This window comes from Puma concolor, chromosome B4 (assembly GCF_028749965.1).
Source record: "Puma concolor isolate L17-30 chromosome B4, mPumCon1.1.hap2, whole genome shotgun sequence".
Taxonomy (NCBI): domain Eukaryota; kingdom Metazoa; phylum Chordata; class Mammalia; order Carnivora; family Felidae; genus Puma; species Puma concolor.
This window is the reverse complement of record NC_141673.1, coordinates 10062151-10076874: the sequence shown is the minus strand read 5'-3', so window position 1 is coordinate 10076874 and position 14724 is coordinate 10062151. Positions and strand designations below refer to the sequence as shown.

The 14724-nt window shown below is 53.4% G+C and overlaps 1 protein-coding gene across 2 annotated transcripts; it reads left to right on the top strand.

Moving 5' to 3' along the window:
- Positions 1 to 426: 426 nt before the first annotated feature.
- Positions 427 to 12528, top strand: KDELR3 (KDEL endoplasmic reticulum protein retention receptor 3). 2 transcript variants are annotated; one of them, XM_086712270.1, is made up of 5 exons: positions 427 to 782; positions 5453 to 5553; positions 9748 to 9906; positions 10548 to 10800; positions 11573 to 12528. In XM_086712270.1, the coding sequence occupies exons 1-5, from the start codon at positions 671 to 673 to the stop codon at positions 11611 to 11613; spliced, it is 666 nt and encodes a 221-aa protein (XP_086568396.1). In that variant the 5' UTR covers positions 427 to 670; the 3' UTR covers positions 11614 to 12528. The 2 variants fall into 2 exon arrangements, with proteins under 2 accessions (XP_086568396.1, XP_086568397.1); XM_086712271.1 differs by having other exon boundaries at positions 431 to 761.
- Positions 12529 to 14724: the final 2196 nt, after the last annotated feature.

The following is a 14724-nucleotide window of genomic DNA, read 5'->3' as shown; positions in this document are numbered from 1 at the left end:
TCCTTTCACAGATGAAACCACTGAGGCCAAGAGCGGGGGAGGGAGGCCCACAGCACTCAGGCCGGAACAGAGGTCAGCCTGACCCCAAACCCGAGGGCCATCTTTCACCAGCTTCACCGCCCCGACTGGGCGGGTCAGGACAAGGGGGCTCTGGCAGTGGACAGGTAAGAGCGCGGGAAAGGAGGGAGGCCTTGAACCCCAGGGGATGCTGACAGCGGCAGTGGGTCACGTTCACGGGGCGCTGCCAACCCTCTAGGCTTAGGCCAAACGCTGGCGCGCGCCCCGCCCCCCCCCATCCACCCTGGCCCCCGAGTTATAAACCCTGGAGGCGGATGAGGGGGCCTCCGGCGGCGGGAGGGGCGCGGTGGCCCGCCCAAGGTCACGTGCGGGAGGCCCCGGGGCCGCGGCGCTGGGACGGGAGGGAGGCGGGATCTCGGGCGGCGGCGCTTCCTGGCTCGCCCGGCACGGCTGCCGGCCTGGCCACGTCACCGCCCGGCCGAGGGTGCGCTGGCGGAGCGGCGGCGGCGCCGGCGGGGAGCGCGGGGCTCGGAGCGCGGGACCCAGAGCCCGGCCCGGGGACGTGGCAGCCGCCTCTCCCGCCAGAAAGTTTCCCAGGAGTTGGCCGCGCGCGGTGCGGGGGCGGGGGTGGGGGCCGCCCGCCCGGGGAACCATGAACGTGTTCCGGATCCTCGGCGACCTGAGCCACCTCCTGGCCATGATCTTGCTCCTGGGGAAGATCTGGAGGTCCAAGTGCTGCTCCGGTGAGGGTCGCCCGGGCGGAGGTGTGCGACGGGGTGGGGTGAGGGAGGGAGGGCCGGTGCCGCCTGCCTGCAAGCCCTGGGTGGGGGGCTGCTGAATTTCCGTTCAGGGTGGGGACTTCGGCCTGGGGGTGCTTGAGACCGTCTTCGCACAGCTCAGCTTCCAGAGAACATGGAAAGGTGCACCCCATCAAAGAAGGAGGACCCTCGGAGATTCTGGAGGGAGGGTGATTTACCCCTGCCCCACCCCTGCCAGTGGGAAGAGGAGGGGGTGCGCAGGAGGTGATACCCTCTTGCTTCCGCTAGTCTGGCTTGTTGGACAGTTTGCTCTTTCTGCTTGTCAGGAGCTGGCGGCCTGTGACTGTGTACCCTCACTCAGGCCCAGAGTGGATCCGAAGGTGGGGGGGGGAGGGGGTCTGCACCCAGGACTGGCCTCCAGTTCTCAGGGGCTTCTCTTTCCTCCCCTCACCACTCTCCAGGGCCCCTTCCAGACATCCCCTCAGGCTGGGCCCTCTTCCCTCCTCTGCCTGCGCGTGGCACACGAGGCTGTGATGTGGCAGGAAGGACACCAGGCTGGGCCCTGGCGAGCCCGGACCTGCCCCCGTAGCAGAAGCCCCGGGAGGGCAGGAAAAGTTCCCCTTTTGCCCAGCAGTCTGGCTGCCCTCCCTGGGGGGTTTGGAGACGTTTCAGGGTGGGACTGCTGGTGGCCAAAAGGACCCGGTGCGTCAAAAAGGCTGCTCAGGCCTCCTGCAGCCATCTTTGCCCCGCTGGTGTCCTGGAGGGGCCCACCCTGTGCTTGGCACTGGGGTCAGGGGATACAGAGATGAATGCAGGCGGAGTGGGGGCCCGAGGAGGCAGAGAGCAGACCCCTGAAGTATTGGTGGAGGGAACAGCTCTGTGCTGGGTCCTGGAGGATGGGCGGGCTGTCACCAGGAAGGGTGTGCTGTGTGGAGGGTGCTGGGGGTGCCAAAGCCCAAAGGGATTGTCCCGGGGAGAGCTAGCAGCCCGATGTGGGGGAGGTCCACAAGGGAGATGAGTGGCAGAGGGGTGGGGGGTCCAAATGTGAAAGCGCCTTGTCGGTCAGGCTAGGGAGTCTGGACTGGGGAGCGGCGGAAGTGTGGGGAGCAGGGGAGGGGGGCTCGGAAGGGACGTGAAGCAGGTCACTCCCTCGTGTACTGGCCACGGAGGAGGGGCTGGGTGCTGGCGCGAGAGGCATTACAAGAGGGTGTGGTCCTGGACCTGCAGGCCATTCCGGTTTCCAGTCTCTGGAGAGATGGGCACTCTGGGCCCCTCAAGTTCCTACTTGGGGAAGTGAGGCAGGAGCCCTGCGAGGGGCTCCGGTGTGGGGGGGGGGGGGGGTGGGGGAGTCTAGCTCGGACCTGTCCCTGCACTTCCACGGAGGGCCCTAGGCGGGAGTGAGCAACCATGACCGGGAGGGGGCGCTGTTCCCCAACCCACGCTGCCCCGCCCGGCCCTTGGCCCCCCAGACGAACACCGACAGCTTGGGCCCCGCGCCTGGTGGAGGGGACTTGCTAGCAGTGGAGACGTGCCAGCCAGCAACAGTCGTAGCAGCCAAGTAAATGATACGGTTTCTTAGAGGTGCTAAGTGCTACGGGGAAAGAAAAAGGGCAGCTGGGCGGTGAAGCGTGTGTGTCTGTGTGTGTGTGTGTGTGTGTGTGTGTGTGTGTGTGTGTGTGCGCGCGCGTGTGCGCGCGCGCTCGCGCGCGCAGGGGGATTGGCACACGCCTGGCTGGGATCTGAGGAGGTGAGGTGCCTGGACGCCAGCCCCGTCTGCCCCGAGACGCGGAGCCTGGTGTGACCCTCGCTGACCCACCCCAAAAGGTAGGAGACTGGGGCTTAGGTCTCGCCCAGCCACTGACTCCCTGTGTCACCTCGGGCCTCAGTTTTGCCATCCGTCAAATGGAAGGAGGGCTGCTGTGTGCTCAGTGGATCCCCGGGGCGGGGCGGTGGGGGGACTCTGGCCAGGTACCGGCTCGCATTCCCTTCCTTGTCCCGGGTCTCTGTGCCTGGCTCCCTTCGGTGGAAATGTTTCACTGCTTTCAAAGGAGCGTGAAAACCTTTGTGCTCCTGACTGTCGGGCTCTGGAGCACTGAGGTGTGAGTGAAGCCCAGGAACCCGGCAGGCTGAGGATGCAGAGGGGAGCGGGGGAGGAAGGCCATGTGCCGAGAGGGTAGCTGTCCCCCGCCGGGGTTGCCTCCTCCTGGACCCTCCTAAGTGGCGCCGAGGACCTCCCTGGAGAGGCCTCTGGGAGGGCTCAGTGAGATGGGGTGGCCACAGGCATGGCCCGGAGCTGGCCTCGGGTCGGCATTGCCGCCTGGACCCCAGGCGCCACTCCCAGCAGTGGGCTCCGTCACCACAGCCAGCCCCACTGCCTCAAGTCCAAGTCCCAGACCCCCCCAGGGGGCACTCACACCCTCACTGAATCCTGCGTAGGCCTCAAGTCAGTGCTGTCCCACCCGTGGGGGGGGGGGGTGTTCATCTTACAGATGAGGAGTGTGGGGCTCAGGCTTGCCACACTGGCAGGAAAGCCAGCACGGGGGCCTGGTGCCCCCCAGAACGTTGGGGGGTGTCAGCAGTTGTCTCCCTCCCCAAAATGTGCAGCACCAGAGAAATAGATAAGGCACAGTTCAGGCGTATAAAGGAAGCGGGCCCTTAATCAGGTAATGTCACTTCTGGGTGCCAATGTCCCCAGTCACTTGGTTACACGTAGAGTAAAAGCCAGATGTTATCATCGTGACTGGAGGGAGGGACTGAGGGGGACAGTGATGAGATATGGGGCCAGGCAGGCCGCCAGGAAAGGTTGGGCGGGACCTCAGGAGCCACGAGGAGGATATGAGTCTCTATTTTAAAGGGCATTTGGGAGCCGCTGAAGGGCTCTAAGTGGAATTTTATTTTAAAAATAGCCCGTTGGTTGGCAAGTGGCATGGGGGTGGGGGTGGCAGCAAGGAAGGACTTGGGGACACGGGTGGGAGCCCTGAGCTAGGGTGCTGGGCCGGCGAGGGGCACGGGAGTGGGGGCGGTGGAGGTAGATGGCTCTTGCTTTCCTGGCGTGAGCTTGGAGGGGGCCGTGGCGGCATTCTCGAAGGAGGGGAGACACGAGCGGGGCTCGCGGGGAGATGGTGAGTCTGGTCAGGCTGGAATGTAGGGGTCAGAACTCGGAGGAGAGTCCGGAGCTGGGGCGTCCCTGAGACGGCACGGGGCCAGGGAGAAGCCCGGGGAGCCCTCAACGATTAGGTGGTGAGGATGGGAGCGGCCAGGGGCGGTGAGCTAGCCAGGAGGACAGTCGCAGAAGCCCGGGGAAGGATGTGGTTCTGAACGCAGTCCTCAGCCGCCTCTGGGGAGGTTGGGTGAGTTGACCTTTGGATCAGACACGCGGGCATCGTCGTCGATGGGGATGGTTTGGTGAGGTGTCCAGACTGTCCTTGCCTCCCCCACCTCCGTGACGTAGCAGAAGTGGCCGAAGGTCGACTAAGGAACGTGACCGCTAAATGCAGCATCGATCCCTGGATTGGCTCGCGGGACAGGAGGAGGGTGTCAGTGGGAAAATGGATGAAACCTGACTGAAGCCTGGAGTTCGGTCAATAGTGCCATACGAGGGTGAATGTCTTAGTTTTGGTAAATGTTCTGCGGGAGGAAGCTGGGTGACGGGTATATGGGAACCCTCTGTACTGTCTTTATGACCAGCTGCTTTTTGTTTTACAAAGAGCAAAAATAGTTACTCCTTTTATCGCTGAAAAAAAAAAAAGCATTTTGAATCTTTGTTTTCTTAATTGACTTTCTTTTTAAAAATTTCTTATGTTTATTTTTGAGACAGAAACAGAGCATGAGTGGGGGAGGGGCAGAGAGAGAGCGGGAGAGACAGAATCCAAAGCAGGTTCCGGGCTCCAAGCTGTCAGCCCAGAGCCCGACGCGGGGCTCGAACCCACAAACCATGAGATCATGACCTGAGCCGAAGTCGGACGCTTAACTGACTGAGCCACCCAGGCACCCCGCGTTTTGAATGTTTAAAATTTGGAAAATTGGGGCGCCTGGGTGGCTCAGTCGGTTAAGCGGCCGACTTCAGCTCAGGTCATGATCTCGTGGTCCGTGAGTTCCAGCCCCGCGTCGGGCTCTGTGCTGACAGCTCAGAGCCTGGAGCCTCTTTCAGATTCTGTGTCTCCCTCTCTCTGACCCTCCCCGTTCATGCTCTGTCTCTCTCTGTCTCAAAAATAAATAAACGTTAAAAAAAATTAAAAAATAAAATAAAATAAAATAGAATAAAATAAAATAAAATAAAATTTGGAAAATAAAATAGGATGGTCCTCTGGCCCTGCTTCTTCCTCTGCCCGCTCTGGTCTCCCTGATGAATCAACTCCCTGATGAATCAACTCTCAGTGAGTTGCCGTCTAAAAGGCAGAACTGTGGGGACTCAGTGGAAGCGTGAGGGTGATGCGAAGAGAAGCCCGGACCCCCCTACCCCTACCACTACACACACCCTCTCCAGAGCTGAAATCCGGGCAGGCACACGCAGGGACACCGGGATCCCTGAGATCGAGACCTGAGCTGAGGTCAAGAGTTGGACGCTTACAGGACGGAGCCCCCCCTCCCGGGGCGACCCCGGGCACTGGGCTTCTTGAGTGTCGTGGGGCCTAGGAGTCCGGGTCTCATTTTCTCCTCTTCTCATTTGGCCACAGGCATCTCTGGGAAGAGCCAGATCCTTTTTGCTCTCGTCTTCACCACCAGGTACCTGGACCTGTTCACCAACTTCATCTCCGTCTACAACACAGTGATGAAGGTGAGGGCGGTGGGGGGGCGGCGGCCGTGGTGGCGGGGTCCCCTGAGCCCCGCAGACCGAGACCGTGCGCTCGGGAACACGGGCTGTGGAGCCGGGCAGACCTGGATGGGAATCCTGACTGTGTTGACAGCCGCTGGGGGGCCCTGGGCTTGGGCGAGGCCCTGGGCACTTCATCTTCAGACTGAAGACAGTGCCAGTACTCGCCTCGGCGGGTTCTGTTGTGAACACGAAATGAGGTAATAAATGCAAATACACCACAGCTGTCGTATATCAAATATTCGATAAAGGGTCGCTTTATTATGCCGGTTCCAAAAAATGAGCCAAAAATCAAACCTGGTACCCTGAGCCTGCAGAGAGGTTATTCATCCGACATGCATTTGACAAATACCCATATTTCTTGAGCACCCATATTCCTGTGAGCCACGTACTTGAAGACCCGTGAGGCTCCGGCCAGCAAAACTTTGGTTAGGGGTGAGGTTATGCAGATATTATTAAAATAGGGTGACGTTGGCTTTCATTCTGTTTTTTAACGTTTATTTATTTTGAGAGACAGAGTGCAAGCGGGGGAGGGGGCACAGAGAGCAGGAGACACAGAACCCGAAGCAGGCGCCAGGCTCCGAGCCGTCAGCACAGAGCCCGACGCGGGGCTGGAACCCACGGACCGCGAGATCGTGACCGGAGCTGAAGTCAGACGCTTCACCGACTGAGCCCCCCCCCCCACCAGGCGCCCCTCCTTTGGTTATAATAAAAGAAGTTTTAATACCTGGGTTACGTGATAGAGAAGGAACAGGAAAATGTTCAGGGGGTGTGACCAGGGGGGGCCTCTCTGAGGAGGTGACACGTGAGCCAAGGTCTGTGTGACACAAGGAACCAGCCACGAGGCGATCAGAGGAAGAGCGTTCCAAGCAGAGAGAAGAGCTGGTTCAGAAACCACCCAGGTGGGATCAAGCCTGCTGTATTCAGGGGACAGGCAGGGGCTCTGCCGCCGACGGCTGGGGGAGGGCGCAGGTTAACTTGGACTTAACTTTGTGATGGGAAACTGTTGCTTTGAAGCATGGTCCTGTTTCACAGGGGAAACTGAGAACGTCTTGGTCCCATTCTGACGTCTTGGGCCCCGGGCCACAACCGTTGGAGGTTACATTGGGGTGAGCTTTTTCCAAATTAGCCATCCCACGTCTTTTTAAACTCTGCACCCAACGTGGGGCTTGCACTCGCGACCCCCAGATCGAGAGTCACGCGCTCCACCGAGTAAGCGAGCGGCCAGGAACATCTCCCTCAGTCATCTTAACTCTTTAAGGCAACACAGGTTAGTGGAAGGAGCCTGGGTTTCAGAGTCAGGGAAGTGGAATGTTCCTGCTTGGATGCTGGTAACAGAGACTTAACAGAAGAGTGGTCTCAGTAGGGGCACCTGGGTGGCTCCGTCGGTTAAAGCGTCTGATTTCGGCTCAGGTCACGATCTCGCGGTCTGTGAGTTCGAGCCCCGCGTCGGGCTCTGTGCTGACAGCTCAGAGCCTGGATCCTGTTTCAGATTCTGTGTGTCCCTCTCTCTCTGACCCTCCCCCATTCATGCTCTGTCTCTGTCTCAAAAATAAATAAAGACGTTAAAAATAAATTAAAAATAAAAAAAGAGTGATTTTAGTAAGATGAAGGTTTATTTTTTCTTTACTCATAATGTGGAATCTGGACGTGGGCCATCCAGGGCTGGGATGGCAGCTCCTTTTGTTTGTTTGTTTAAGTTTATTTATTTTGAGAGATAGCGTGCGAGCAGCGGAGGGGCAGAGAGGGAGGGAGACACAGAATCCAAAGCAGGCTCCAGGCCCTGAGCTGTCAGCACAGACCCCGACGCGGGGCTCAAACCCACGAACTGTGAGATCATGACCTGAGTCGAAGCCAGATGCTCAACCAACTGGGCCACCCAGGCACCCCTTGAAATTTTTAATTTTTAAAGAGGCCCTGCAAGTTAGATAGCAAGTCCTAATGTGGCATTTAGCCTCAAGGTTGCCTCAGTGTCACAAAATGGATGCCAGGGCTCCTACCATCACATCACATTCTGGGCAGGAAGGAAGAGGAAAGGAAAAAAGAGCAACAGTGTACCTGCCATCTGGGTAAGCCCTTTGTAAAGAGCTTTCCCTAACCCTAGCCAGTGACTGCGCGTCACTGACCATCCTTATCTGCAAAGGAGGCTGAGAAATGTAGTTTTCATTTGGGCACGTCATCTAATAGTTCCATTTTTTTTTCCCTAAAGTTTATTTCTGAGTGAGCGCAAGCAATCATGAGCAGGGGAGGGACAGAGAGAGAACATCCCAGGCAGGCTCCACACTCCCGGCGCAGAGCCCGATGCAGGCCTCGATCTCATGAACTGTGAGCTCATGACCCGAGCTGCGATCAAGAGTTGGATGCTTAACTGAGCCACCCAGGCGCCCCACTAACAGTTCCCTTTTTAAGGAAGGAAGGCTACATAATGGGGAACTCTACCGATCTCGCAGGGCTATTGTGAAGACTGTATGAGATGATTTAGGTAAAGCGCCTAGCACCCAGAAGGTACTTTCTCCTCCACATCAGGGATGTGACTTTGGGATTCCAGGCATCTTGCTGGAATGGAAGATGTTGTTGCCTGTGGGGCGTCGAACTGTGTGAACTTGTCTGAGGTCCTGAAATCACAGTCTGCTTAAATTCAACACGGAAATAGCAACCACCACCTGCTCAGTTCATTTTTCTGCCTGAGGGTCGGACTTGAACGGTCCTGGGAGGGGCTGAGGACCCAGCGCTTGGCGTGGCAGCATGAGTTAGTTGCAGAAGCCTCAGAGAGGCCAGATTCTGCATTGGTGAAGTGAGGAAGTGATCACCACTTCATTGATTCATTCATTCATTCTGGGATGTTTTGTGCCGGGCCCTGAGTTAGGGGCTGGGTGTTCAGAGGTGGACAGGACAGTCAGGACCCGCTTACAGAAAATGGGGGAAAGAGACCAGGTACACAGACATTTCCAGAGCATGTAATTATGGGGGACATCGTATATGTTCCCGTGGAGCTATGGTGACACCAAGGGTATTTTGCCTCCTTCTGGTGAGAAACTGAGTTTTGAAGTTCACATAGGAGTTCTCTAGGCCAGTGAGTTCCTGGACCAGCAGCATCAGCATCACATAGGAACCTGCTAGAAATACAACAGGCCTACTCAGACCTACTAAATCAGTAACTCTGGGGACAGGAGGGGAAAAAGGTGGTTACTTATGTGATTCTGATGCACAAAGTTGAGAACCTCTGGCCTAAAAAGAGGCCAAACCATAACGTCACATGCTGGAGGACAGCTACTGCAATTAGAGCTTTTCTGGGGCACTTGGGTGGCTCGGTCAGTTAAGCGTCCGACTCTTGACTTCGGCTCAGGTCATGATCTCACGGTTCGTGAGTTTGAGCCCTGCATTGGGTTCTGCACTGACAGTGTAGCACCTGCTTGGGATTCTGTCTCCCTCTCTTCTCTGCCCATCCTCCGCTTGCTCTCTCTCTCTTTCAAAATAAATTAAAAAGAGCAGTGCCCGGGTGGCACGAAGTCGAAGTGTCTGACTTCGGCTCAGGTCATGATCTCGCGGTCTGTGAGTTCGAGCCTCACGTCGGGCTCTGTGCTGACAGCTCAGAGCCTGCAGCCTGCTTCAGATTCTGTGTCTCCGTCTCTCTCTGCCTGTCTCCTGCTTGTGCTCTCTCTCTCTGAAAAGTAAATATTAAAAAAAAATTTTTTTTTTAAAGAGAGTGCTTTTCCGCAGGAGCAATGACCAAATGATTCAAAGGACGTTAGTTCTAGTGGAAGAATGCTCACAGGTCACTGATGCAGATCTAGGAATTTGACATTTAAGAGCCCTGGAATGCCACTGCTAAATCCCCCGACAGAGACCAACCCTCCCCCCCCATCTCCTGCCTGAGGCTCTCCAGTAAGGAGATGCCCAGGCACCTTTGGGTCCTCACACGGTTAGTGCCAGTGGTCCTAATTAGAAGCAAGGAGTTACTTAGCAAAAGGGTCATTAGTTTCGGAATCAAGGGCAATGACTCCGGAGAAATTGTACGCGTTTCACTTCTTCCCCCTTGGGGCAAGAGCACTGGCCCTTTAGTTAGGCTGGTCCCAACTCAAGGTAGCTTGGAAGCCCAGCCAATAGAGTGGGAAATGACTTCATTATGGATTCCCCTGTGGCTCTTTCCCTTGTTAGGTGGTTTTTCTCCTCTGTGCCTACGTCACAGTGTACATGATCTATGGGAAATTTCGGAAAACATTTGACAGTGAGAATGACACGTTCCGCCTGGAATTTCTTCTGGTCCCTGTCATTGGTCTCTCCTTCCTTGAGAACTACAGTTTCACTCCCTTGGAGGTAAGTGAAGGGACGCGGAATACCAATTGCTAAGGGTAAACACATTGCCGAACATCCTTCCCTCTGATCTTTTGTAAGGTCTGGGCTTGTGTTTTGGTACAACCGTGACCATCGCTTGTATATTGTTGTTAGTTGAGAAATCGGTAATAAGCTATTCACATGACTCCATTTGGAAATGGGCGCATACAAATAGTCCTGTGGATAAACAGAGCAGGCATCACAGCACCACTTATAGTTATTGAGAACTTCTGTCCCAAAGGTGGACACCTGAGCACAGTCCAGGCCGAGAAAGTAACTCAGGGAGGTCTGGGCTGTGGACCAACAAACATGAACTTGCGATGCTCGTGCATTGTGAGAAACTATGGCCTCCATTAAGGCGAGTTTATACACTAAAGTTCTGCTCCGATTAAAAAATTATGTTCGAAAATGTCCATGTGATGTGAAAAAAAAAAGTTTACTTGGAACTTTTCAAATATTTCCTATTTACAGGGCAAAGGGGGTGGAATGGATTACATTTCGGGAACTTTTTTGTTTCGTTATATCCTGTCCCGTGAACGTTTTAGTAATTACCTTCTTGTGAAGAGATGGCCCCCTTCTTGGTCTTGATCAGCCTCCTCCGGCCTCTTCCCTCTTTGGCTCAGATCCTCTGGACTTTCTCGATCTACCTGGAGTCCGTGGCCATCCTGCCCCAGCTTTTCATGATCAGTAAAACCGGAGAGGCTGAGACCATCACTACTCACTACCTGTTCTTTCTCGGGCTGTACCGGGCACTCTACCTGGCTAACTGGATCAGGCGGTACCAGACTGAGAACTTCTACGACCAAATTGCAGTGGTGTCTGGAGTAGTACAAACCATCTTCTACTGTGACTTCTTCTACTTGTACGTGACCAAAGGTAGGTGCGCGGCCACAGCAGTGTTGCTGGCACTGGCAGGTGTCACCCGTTCACTAGTTGAGGGAATTTGGGAAGTGGACATAGCTCCAGGTCTCTGCCCCTCGTGGTGCTTTTGTTTCAGTGGGATGAGACAAACAAGTGTTGTTAAGAAACAAGCACCACGAAGAACTACAGACCAGGACACGGACACACATGATATACATAGAGAGGTCGGCTGTGAAAGGACATCGGACAGAATGCTTGTTAGATATCCAAGGAACATTCCAGAAGAATAGCTTGTGCAGGAGCCCTAAGGCAGGAACCAGCTTGGTGTGCTAAAGGACAGAAAGGCTAGCGTGTTCAGAATCTATGAACCTGGAGAGATCAGAGGGTAATAATGGGTTTGCGTCGCACAGGGCAGCCACCGGAGGGCTCATTTACAGAGCCAGCAGCTGCTGGGCAGAGTGAAGGGCGGCCGAAGCAGGGAGACTTGTTATGGGGCAGGTGTGGTTGTTGGAAGAGGTCACCAGTGGGTGGGCAATCTTGAGCGGAGAGGAACTGGATAGATGTGAAACCGAAGTGGAGGCCAACTGCATTTGTGGCCTAAGGGAGAGTGGGATCAGGAACATAGGTGGGGCATAGGGGTGAGGGAGTCTGTAGGTAATCCATGATGAAGCTTCCCCCTTGGCTGTAACATGTAGCTACTGTGGACTGGGCATTAGAGATCCTAAGGTTATGCAGTTAAAAGGGAGTTAGTGTGGTGAATTCTCATTTCGTCTCTATTTTCTCCTAGTCCTTAAAGGAAAGAAGTTAAGTCTTCCAATGCCAATTTGAGGGCCCCACAGATGGTTCTACGCCTTCACGAGGACACAGAATAAACTCTTTGAAATAGTCTCCTGGACGACCTCTACAGGACTCAGGCCTAATGTCAGTCAGAAAAATGCTTAGTGGGGATATCTCAGCAGAGCACTGATCCACGTAGAAGACGTTCTCACCAATCTCTCCCTTAAATTATAGCTGCAGTGAGAAATCCAGGCCAATTATACGAGCATGGTGCCTGTCAGCTGGACATCAAGAAATCTTAGGTGCTTAACCCATATACGGGTGAAATAACCTTGCTCTCTATGGCCCTAGTGTGAGCCTCCCACTAAGGAACAGTCAGTCCCACCTGGAAAGATGTCTCTCTGTGTAGAAGACAAATGCCCCCAAAGACCAGACTTCAAGAAACGCAGGCTGCTGTGGCGATTTTCACTTCCCAGACAGGAGACCAAGTTTAGGCAGGGATACAAAGCTGATGGTCTCACAGGGATGAAGTGTCGTTACTTCACTTCTAACCCGCCTCCAAAAGCCAGACAAGAGCCAAATAGATCAGCTTCCGCCAGACTTCAGTAGTCGTGTGCCTCAGCTCTAAAATGGCCTTGCGTCTTGCCACGGCTATGGCAGCTCCACACGGAGTACTTAAATCCAAGCAATAACCTAGGTGGGTACTGCTACCATGAGGACCATTCTATCAGTGAGGAAACCAATGCTGAAGCCTTAACCTACTAGGTGTCCTGCCTCGTTGCTTTGGGATTCAAATCTTCCCGGTAAGACCCATCAACCCCACCTCCCTTCCACGTTTTTAGGTGCTAAGGTTACTACTCAACCCAACACGCCCCAAACTTGGTCTTGAAGCGAATAAAAACTGTAAGGCAACTACCGCTGTCCTGTGGTCAGAGAAGTTTTAAGCAATAAAAAGCTCACACCTTATTGTCAACAGTGTTTTATTTATACCTACAAAAGAAAACAAGATGGTATCAAAAGGACAATTGACAAACTAAGAATAGTAACATAGCTCTTAGAATCCTGTGCCTGAACATCACACATCTACAAATCTTTCAAGTCTTAATGCGACAGGAATGTGTTCAGAGACCAGCAAGAACATGAATAGAGCACTGATCCCAAGCAAAAGCCACCAACCTTTTAGATGAGAGAAGTCCACACAACGAATGGTTAGGGAGGAACTGGGGAGAAGCAGCCCCAGAGCTTAATATTGAAATCCTTTCCCTAAATGAGTTTCGACCGTGACTGCAGTAACTAGCCTCACACGAGGACTCTTCTGCTCATGTTCTGAAGCAAAGGCAGAGCCTGAATTATGAGGGACAGACGCGGAGGCAGAAGAGTTACTCTAAAGCCGTTTAGGAAAAACTCTGCTCGATCTCAGCTGCGCTCAGGCCACGATAGCTTTTGAGATTCGGGATATGCTGTTATTTTGACCTTATGACCACAATATCCCTGGTGGAAAAAGGGAAGCGAGTGGCAGACCAAATGCCGTCTGCGGGCCCAGAGGCCTTCGCCACCAAGGGAGGCTTTAAGACCTGCGAGAGAGTAAATGGCACCCCTTACAGTGGCACCTCTGTTTAAAAATAGTCACAAGTCTGATGTAGAAAGAAATGTCTACAACGGACTGGTCAGTGCTCAGACAAAATTTTTCTGTGGCGGGGGGCACTTTGGTTTGAAAGCACAGAGCAGTTCTGCCCAAGTTTTCCTGTGCCTACCATCCTCCCTCGGCCTCAACTTCTATAAGGGGGGAAAAATGAGAAGTAAAGGAAGAAGAAAGTGTGGGGGGACTGGGGGGAGACGACATGTCAAAGTTCTCACATGCACAGATTTCAGCTTATGCTGACAACCTACCTGTATGTTGCACATTCAACCATACTTTTCAGAACCCCTCAGAAACCATCCCTTCTCTCTCCCTGAAGAATTTTAAAAAGAAAAGAAAAAAACAAAAGAACCTCAAGTATTTAGATATTACAAACCAGCAAGCACCCTCAGGCCTTAGCCAAAGGACGCAGTGGAGCCTTCCCCCTTGAACTACATTGTTAATGAACGATACCAATAGCATAAAAAAATTAATAGTCCAACACTGGATATGGAAGAGGTTTCTGGGGCTGTCTGGTTTCCCTGTCCTGTTACGGTGACCACAAGAGCAGAGAATTCTTTCTAGGCCCGTGTGCTACAGGAAGTCTCAGTTAAACAGTATCATTCTGAAGGGGACAAACTCACCTACCTTCGGAAGGAGGAAAAGTGAAAGGACTTAGGCTTTAGTCCTCTGTAACTTCTCTTAAGCACTACCTACCTGTAAAAAGCTGAGTGCAAAAGGATGCTGAAGAAAATGTGCATCCCAAAGCTGTTACAACAAAGCACTGCAGAGAAGAGTATGAAGAGAATTAAGAGTTCTTTCTTAACAGACCCCGAAGGTTCTTTATTCAAGAGAATCTGGCCGAAAGGGCAGAGTAGCTGGCAAGAGTTGCTTTTATTCTAGCTTTATAGACACGGAGTTTAAAAAGAAACTTTGCCACTGAGTATATTGTTTATAATTAAAAGTGGTTTTTACACTGCAGGTGAACGCATATGTAACTGGTTAAATTATTTAACTGGTTAATAAATTTTCAGTGAGCATTTACGTTCATTCTGCCCCGAGCAACTATCTAGTTGGAAAATGAATTTCACAGATGGTCCCTGGTTATGTGGGGAAGAAAACTAGGCAGCTTCCACCCAGACGCCGAGATGCTACGTTTAACCATTTCAATAAACACTTGGGGTTTTTAAAAGACACACTTAAGAAACTCAGACTCAGCAATTCAATGTCTAACCTGACTAAAATGGTTATTTTTCAGTAATTGGGAAGGGGCAAGGCAGAATATAAGGGAGACAAAAACCAATTAGGAATTTTTTTAACTGTCAAATGCACTTAACGAGCAATCAGCCAAAATGACAATGGCCAGTGCATTGTCTTAAATACTCATCAGGCCCAAGGAACATTAAAAAGTATTACAGAATGTGCAGGGAATTCCCTCCTGGTTTTCTAACCCAAGTAACGAAAGCAATCTAAAGCACAGATGCCACCTTCTTCTGCAGAATTCAACCCTCTACCCTCCCCCCCTACCCCCAACTCAGGACAAC